This window comes from Maylandia zebra, linkage group LG6 (assembly GCF_041146795.1).
Source record: "Maylandia zebra isolate NMK-2024a linkage group LG6, Mzebra_GT3a, whole genome shotgun sequence".
Classification (NCBI taxonomy): domain Eukaryota; kingdom Metazoa; phylum Chordata; class Actinopteri; order Cichliformes; family Cichlidae; genus Maylandia; species Maylandia zebra.
Genome location: NC_135172.1, coordinates 5,561,325 through 5,569,989, shown reverse-complemented (window position 1 = coordinate 5,569,989; position 8,665 = coordinate 5,561,325). Strand labels below are relative to the sequence as shown.

Genomic DNA, 8,665 nt, shown 5'->3' with positions numbered 1-8,665 from the left:
AGCTCGCGTCGTTCACGTCAAAGACCGGCTCTAAGAGCCGTTTCGTTCGTGACCGACACATCACTATACTGTCGGCATCAGGACCAGCAGAGTCAACCTGATGATCTTCATTATGACTGAACTCAGTAAAAATAAGACCACACACAGCAGATCTGTGTAATGTACAATTTGGTCAACACATTAGTTTTATTTGCGGTGCTGTGGTGGCACAGACTTTGTATGTTAGTTCACATGACTGTATAATTTATTTTCATTGACTTAAAATGAGCAACATCCTTTTTTGTTATCCTTTTGTTGTTACTTTTCCCTGGCACACTCTCTCACAGTCTGTTCTCTAAAACCTAAAAGAGGAATTATGGATTGGATCAACTGGTCCCTAAATGCAATTGACACCCCTTTCTCAACGAGAAGTTTGGGCTCGGGTGAGCCTGAGTGCTGAAGATATCTACCTATTCGGAACCATGGTAACAGGGTTCTGATTGGAGCTGGCTTGGCCCTGACTTATCGAAGAATTAAGAAAGCAGAACCGGCTGTTCAAACCCCCACAAGGCTGCCCGCTGGGATTGGAACATTGGGAAGAGGCGTGAGTTTCTCAAAATGGGCTCATTGAGTCAGCACGGATAAGATCTTGGAGAGGCTACGGCTGCTGTGAATACTCAGAATAAGATCTCTGACTGCAGACTGGATGACATCTCGGAGGGGCTCGCTCGGAATAAGATCTCTGGGCGCAAATTGGATGACATCTCGGGGAGGCACACTGCCGTGAGTTCTCAGAAATCGGCTCCTTGAGCACAAGAAATGACAACATCACAGAACGCAAGTATGGAGAAGCTCGCGGCTCTCCAACGGGAGATTGACAGACCAGTGTTGGACTGTAGAACTGCTTTGAAATTCATATGAGCTGTTCTCAAAAAGCCATCTCTAGACCCAGCAGTCTTAGCTAATTATAGGCCAATCTCCAACCTTCCTTTCATATCAAACATCCTTGAAAGAGTAGTTGTCAAACAGCTAACAGATCATCTGCAGAGGAATGGCTTATTTGAAGAGTTTCAGTCAGGTTTCAGAGCTCATCACAGCACAGAAACAGCTTTAGTGAAGGTTACAAATGATCTTCTTATGGCCTCTGACAGTGGACTCATCTCTGTGCTTGTCCTGCTAGACCTTAGTGCAGCGTTCGATACTGTCGACCATAATATCCTATTAGAGCGATTAGAACATGCTGTAGGTATTACAGGTACTGCGCTGCAGTGGTTTGTATCATATCTATCTAATAGACTCCAGTTTGTGCATGTAAATGGAGAGTCCTCTTCACACACTGAGGTTAATTATGGAGTTCCACAGGGTTCAGTGCTAGGACCAATTCTGTTTACATCATACATGCTTCCCTTAGGCAGCATCATTAGAAGACATAGCATACATTTACACATGCAGATGACACCCAGCTCCATCTGTCCATGAAGCCAGATAACACACACCAATTAGTTAAACTGCAGGAATGTCTTAAAGACATAAAGACCTGGATGGCCGCTAACTTTCTGCTTCTTAATTCAGATCAAACTGAGGTTATTGTACTCGGCCCTGAAAATCTTAGAAATATGGTATCTAACCAGATTCTTACTCTGGATGGCATTACCTTGGCCTCCAGTAACGCTGTGAGGAACCTTGGAGTCATTTTTGACCAGGACATGTCCTTCAACGCACATATTAAACAAATATGTAAGACTGCTTTCTTCCATTTGTGCAACATCTCTAAAGTTAGAAATATCCTGTCTCAGAGTGACGCTGAAAAACTAGTTCATGCATTTATTACTTCCAGGCTGGACGGCTGTAATTCATTATTATCAGGAAGTACAAAAAACTCACTGAAAAGCCTTCAGCTAATCCAAAATGCTGCAGCAAGAGTCCTGACAGGGACTAGAAAGAGAGAGCAGATTTCTCCTGTTTTGGCTTCCTGTTAAATCCAGAATTGAATTCAAAATCCTGCTCCTCACATACAAGGTCTTAAATAATCAGGCCCCATCTTATCTTAATGACCTTGTAGTACCATATCACCCTATTAGAGCACTTCGCTCTCGCTCTGCAGGCCTACTTGTTGTTCCTAGAGTATTTAAAAGTAGAATGGGAGGCAGAGCCTTCAGTTTTCAGGCCCCTCTTCTGTGGAACCAGCTTCCAGTTTGGATTCAGGAGACAGACACTATCTCTACTTTTAAGATTAGGCTTCAAACTTTCCTTTTTGCTAAAGCATATAGTTAGGGCTGGACCAGGTGACCCTGAATCCTCCCTTAGTTATGCTGCAATAGGTGTAGGCTGCCGGGGGATTCCCATGATGCATTGAGTTTTTCCTTTCCAGTCACCTTTCTCACTCACTATGTATTAACAGACCTCTCTGCATTGAATCATATCTGTTATTAACCTCTGTCTCTCTTCCACAGCATGTCTTTGTCCTGTCTCCTTCTCTCACCCCAACCGGTCGCAGCAGATGGGCCCGCCCCTCCCTGAGCCTGGTTCTGCCGGAGGTTTCTTCCTGTTTAAAGGGAGTTTTTCCTTCCCACTGTTGCCAAAGTGCTGCTCATAGGGGGTCATATGATTGTTGGGTTTTTCTCTGTATCTATGAAGCGCCTTGAGGCGACTTATGTTGTGATTTGGCGCTATATAAATAAAATTGAATTGAATTGTTCGCACTAAAGTAAAAAGCACCATCACTTCATGCGGATACCCCTTTGGTGCCAGTGGCGGTCTCGAGGCTGGAGCCGAAAAACAACACCCTGATAACGACTGTGTTTAGTCTGTTCCTTCCCATTCCATGCTAGGCCACCTGGGTTGGCTGGAAGACTGTTTACTTAGCCTGGCAGGGCGAAGGACACTGTCTCAGCTGAACTATGGACACGCACACACATACACTTACACTGATAAGCACACACTCATCCCCCTCCCTTTCCAAATGCCTTCGATGCTTGTTTCCTGCGGGGGAACACGGCGGGTCTGTGTGCCGTGCTGGAATGGTAGCGCTGTGCAGGGCGGCTGCTCTGCTCGCTTCAGATTACTCCTCACCCCCCACCCAATCCTGTGGCTTGTCATGTCTTTCACAAAGTTGTGCTGTGGACATTTATGTGCTTTTTGTGCAGAGGAGTTTTTTTGTTTCCTGTTCTCATGCTGTCCTACCATGGAAGCACAGCATGAGAAGAGGTCTCTTTTTTTCCTCTTGTACTTTCCCATTGTTGTGTACATTTCAGTGTTTTTCTGTAACGCTACCGATCTCCGACCTGTATCCCCATGTGATGTCTGTGTTGTGTGCGTAAGGTGTGTGTGTGTGTGTGTGTGTGTGTGTGTGTGGGGGGGGGGGGGGGGGGGGGGTCCCATTTCACTGCAGGGCAACCTGCATGTGGCGAATAAAGCTTTGATTGATTGATTGATTAGTTGCCAGGTAGAAATCCCTGTTCTTACATTGTGAAAGTTTCAGTTTAGATAGAAAGTGTCAAACTAACTAGCCATAGCAGTCAGATGTCCTCTTATGTTGTGGGCTTTGCAATAATAACTCCCACTATGTCAAGTGTGAAGTCAGTGAAGTTTCCTCATGATGCTTCTGCTGAAGTCTTCATTCTCCTTGTACCTGGTATAATTAGCTGCTTTGTTAGTATTGCTAAAGAGTCACTGAACTGTGTGTGGGGAAGCTTTGGAGCATCTGTGGGACAATGTGAGGAGAAACAAATTAATATGAGATAAGAGTTTGTTCTCTTTTTTCTTTCTAGATGCCAGTTATGCTTAAGTAAATGCTGTGGAGGACCAGGAGTTGAGCTCATCAAAATAAAGCATGTATGGATTAATAATTATTTGTACTGTAAAAAATGCATTAATGACTTAATTTACTATAATTCTCTTTATTTAGACATTAGTAAAATAACTAAACTATGTAAATGATTAGCAAAGATTTAGGGGCGCATTTATACATAGAATGATAAAGATATCTCTCAAACATCTGTTAGGGTGTTAATAAAACCTGTCCCTGGATTAAACTGGGATGTTACTGCATTACATTAAGAAGCTCCTAAATAACTGGCTCATCCTTGATGTAACTCTTCATTCAGAAACTTGGATAAAAAATGCTGTCTTCATTGTAAAATGCATCAACTAATTATTTATTGGTAAGTATTAATTCATGAAAAGCTTTATCTCAATGAATACAACTCTCCTGGCCACCCAATCAAAATTGCGCTGCGAAAAAAAATGAAGCAAACATTTGATCATCACAGTACAACACCAAATCATTTAAACTTTAGAGATATCATTGTGTCCAGTTACAAAAAGCATAAACCACTGTGAATCCATAGTGGTGTACAGTCGTGGCCAAATGTTTTGAGATTGACACATATATTGGTTTTTCCAAAGTTTGCTGCTTCAGTTTTGATTATAGCAATTTGCAGATACTCCAGAATGTTATGAAGAGTGATCAGATGGATTGCAAAGTCCTTCTTTGACATGAAAAAACCCATTTCCACTGCATTTCATTGCTGCCATAAAAGGACCCGTTGAGATCATTTCAATAATCTTCTCGTTATCTCGAATGTTGATGAGCACAAGGCTGGAGATCATTATGTCAGCTGATTGAGTTAGAATAGCAGATTAGATGTGTTAAAAGGGTGACGCCTAAGATCCTTGTTGTTCCTGTTAACCATGGTTACCTGCAAAGAAACACGAAGGAGCATGCCAGGGCGAATTGGAGAGGTCAACACTGCACGTATTGACTCTTTGCATAAATGTGATGTAATCGTCAATAAAAGCCTTTGAAACCTATCACGTGCTTGTAATTATACCTCAGTACATCACAGAAACAACTGACACAAAGATCTAAAAAGACTGAAGTTGCAAAATTGGTGAAAACTAATATTTTTGTCATTCTCAAAACATTTGGCCACAACTGTAGTAGTAGTGTTATACTGTGATGACTGCAGCAATTTGTGTAATATAACCCAAAGCAGAGAAAATACGCATAAAGATGTCCAAAAAGCTCATGAATATGGCAAAAGAATCTGTTGGGCCTGGGTACTTTTACCCCTCACCGTGAATGTTTGAGTGCGGTTGCTTAAATTTGATCTGAAATTACTTTTCTATGCTTCGCCCTTCTTCCTCTCAACTTTTGAGTCAGTTTCTTTAGCAATAAAGTTTAATAAATTGGTTCATTTCATACACAAAAAATGTACAGAAGGGTTTAGTGTTTTAGCAGTTAAACTCTCCAGTTCAATATGTGAAATTGTCATTAAGTCAAATTGGTGATGGAAACATTTAAACATTTTTGCCAGTTAGCAACAATCTGCCGACATCACTTGAAAGAAATACACAGATACACCTGTGTGACTTCCCTTTAATGAATATTAACATGAAGTTTTTTGTTCCGTTTTCCATCCCAAATCCATTTCGAGTTTCCCTACATCAGTCTACAGTTGCTTATAAGCAGATGTTTAGTTTATTATACTTTTAGATGAGAAGTTCAGGAAAAGATCAACAAAACTTTTTCTCTTAAAACAGATTAGTCGTGAGCTAAGATTACCAGCTTTTCCCCCTTTCAGAACAAATGCAGAAATCCTTCGTCATCAGACCATCTACAGTGTTAGTTTAACAAAACAAACAAAAAAGCCTTTTCTGAGTTTTAGGAGTCAAGATAACTACATACAAAGGTACTTTTGGCTGTTTCCTTGGTTCTCAAAGGATCCCAGCAGATGGATCTGCATGTTTAGTTTGGCACAACCATCCTTTAAATCTGGATTTGGGACCAGCATGAGTACACTAGCAATAGCCGCTGAATTTCATTTTTTTTTATCTTTTATGTGCAAGACAAATGTGTTAACTCCTAAACTATGTTAACAATGTACACTATTGACACAGTGATTCTTTAATAACGAAGTATTGATGTGAATAAATAATTCTTTTTTTGAAGGCTTTGTACAGTTACGGTGCCAGACTCAAACCCAACTTGCCATTAAAGAAAGCGGTCACAATTTTTTTGGTGGCTTGGTTGCCGTTTTCTACATTATTGTGAATTTTTCAAAATCACAATAATTATGAAGAAAACAAACCCAAACCTAACCCCCACTACTGTACGTGCATAATAAACACACAGTTGAGCTTGCCATAGGCCTAGATTCTGAGCACAGCCTGAAGAAATTGACGAGCTACATTTATTTTGGATATGATGCAAAGCAAACAAAGGCAAGAAATCAAACCTCACAGCTCGAGAAGAATTTTAGTTCATAATTTTTCATATTAAAACTGTCTTTATTAAGTTAATCTCTAATAAAATAAAAGGAGGAAAACCAGAACACAGCAGAAGCCAAAAAACAAAAAAACAACGAAACAAATTGGAATGTACTTCAGTAAAGAAAATAAAAGCTCCAGCTGGTCCAACAGGGGGGCTTTATTTCAACCACAGTCAAATAAAGCACCGCTTTTATTTATATATTTTTATATATATATATATATATATATATATATATATATATATATATATATATATATATATATATATATATATATATATATATATATATATATATATATATATATATATATATATATATATATATATATATATATTTATGGTTTTCATATACACCTTCAGGCAATGACTAGAGAGGATTCTTTACAGAATCAAGTTTCTTGTGGTTCTCTTCATTTACAGGTAAACTTAGTTTCTGGATAATTAAACCACAGAAAAACTCAAGGCAACTTTTCTTGCCTTGTTCATAAAGTACAAAACTGGCACAGAGGACAACCTTTTTTTTTTGTTTTTTTTTTGTTTGTTTGTTTTTATACACAGTAAAAATGCAATAAAATTAAATTACATACAGAGGAGACAAAAGTTCTGTAAACCTTTCCCCTTTACAGCAAAGCTCAAATAAAATCAGTATAAAACACACCAAGAAAAAAAACCAAAAAAAAAAAAAAAACCCCCACCAAGCCCACTCACCCACCCACCCTTTAAAAAAAATGTGCTGTAGTCTGTACTACTTTTTCTGCTTTTCTTCTTTATTTCTCAAAGGAGATGTTGGCTCTGCGTGGAGTCGCAATCTTATAATGCGAAAAGAGCGGCGGGAGCTGCTGAAGCTGGAGAAAGCGTCCGACTGAACATCGGCAGAAGGCAACAAACAGCAGCACAAAACCAGCAGAAGAAGAAGAAACATAATGAACAGGAGAAAGTTTGTTTCCTCTGAGCTGAAGTCAGACGTCCATAGCAGAGAGAAAAGGGGGGGAGGGAATTCAAGATATGGCGGTGGTCAGTTGATGATGTCATGAAGAGGGCTGGCCTTTAATAGAAAGTTTGGTAACAATGGCAATGGTGGCTTCCACCGTCCTGTACAGCATGTCCAGCGTGTCAGGTGGGGGGCCAACGCTCTGGAACATCTGTGAGGAGGAGGAGGAGGAGTGGCTGCCACAGCCATCTGGACCCTCCCCCACCAGCCCTGATGGGAAAGCAGCATCCTCTGAAAGGGGTGGGGCCGGGCTGCTGCTGGTCTTAGAGCTCATCTCCTTCTCTTCCTTCACCTCCTCTGAGCAGGTAGACACGGCCTCATCCCTTCTCCCCTCCCGTTGATCTCCCACCTCGTCGTTCTCCTCGCGTGGCACCACATGTTGCTGCAGCTCAGGCTCCTCCCCCTGGACAAACCCCTCTCCCGTCTCCTGCAGCAGGGAGGAGGAGGAGGAGGAAAACGAGGAGGATGACGACGAAGAGCCCTCCATCTTTTCCTCTTTGGGAGAGGAGTCCAGATTTCTAGAGGAGGTGGGCATGGGGTCAGGAGAGGGCGGATCCTGCTCAGTGCCTGGGTCGATCAGTGATGAGGAATCTCGTGTTTCCGTGTCTGAGGTGCTTGTGGGTGTTAGCGCCTCCTGTTGGTCAGGCTTTGGATCACTGCAGGGCGGAAGAGTTGAAGAGGAGGTGGAGGCGGCGTAGAGCTGGGCTCCTCCATCTCCGGCTCTGTCGTCATCACCGCTCACCCTCCGCCGCTTCACCGGGGTCGCCCCTTCATCCTCAGCTGACAACAAACAGACTGTTACTGAAAGGAGCCACTATTCTACATCATTTACAGCACTGACTTTAAATTTTTCACAAAGTCTACTTTGTTGAGTCATACTCCAGATTATTCTGCCTAAATGGTCAACCCAAAGAAATGTGCTCAAATTGAGGTTGTGTTTTGGTTTAGTGATTGAATGGCATGTTATACCTTTGCATTTGTGGTCTTTGGCCTCCAGCTCTAGAGTGCTGCGTTGCTGGAGACAAGCACGACAGCAGCTCAGAAGCTCTTGCAGGGCTGGGAGGAAAGCTGGGTCAATGGCCTGAGAAGGCTGCACAGACAACAGCAACATCAATGCCCTCAGGTCCTGACAAAGAGAAGAGAGATCAAACAATGAGAAAACAGTGGCACCATGTATCAGGAGGACTGTTCTATGAGTGTGTGCATGCATGCATACAGCATTGAGCAGGCTGCTGGTCTTGTTAAGCTCCAGGCGATGAGCTGCCAGTTCAGGCTGCAGACTGCTCCGTTCACTCAGCAGGTTTGTCACCAAAACACCAATGAGGTTGGAGCAGCTGGGACCAGACAAAACCTGGACCTACACATACACAAATTTTTATTCTCTATTTAATTACAAATTAAAATGCAACATCATTTGGACA

At 41.8% G+C, this 8,665-nt stretch overlaps 1 protein-coding gene across 2 annotated transcripts in view; it reads right to left on the bottom strand.

The window, feature by feature from the left end:
- Nucleotides 1-6,541: 6,541 nt before the first annotated feature.
- Nucleotides 6,542-8,665, bottom strand: part of usp34 (ubiquitin specific peptidase 34) — a 53,588-nt gene continuing 51,464 nt past the window's right edge. For both annotated transcript variants that reach the window (XM_004562183.4, XM_004562184.4), the window contains exons 76-78: nt 8,461-8,601; nt 8,214-8,370; nt 6,542-8,024 (exon numbers count right to left, since the gene is read on the bottom strand). In XM_004562183.4, coding sequence (XP_004562240.3) covers nt 7,282-8,024; nt 8,214-8,370; nt 8,461-8,601 — 1,041 coding nt within the window. In that variant the 3' untranslated portion in view covers nt 6,542-7,281. The remainder of the gene's footprint in view (nt 8,025-8,213; nt 8,371-8,460; nt 8,602-8,665) is intronic.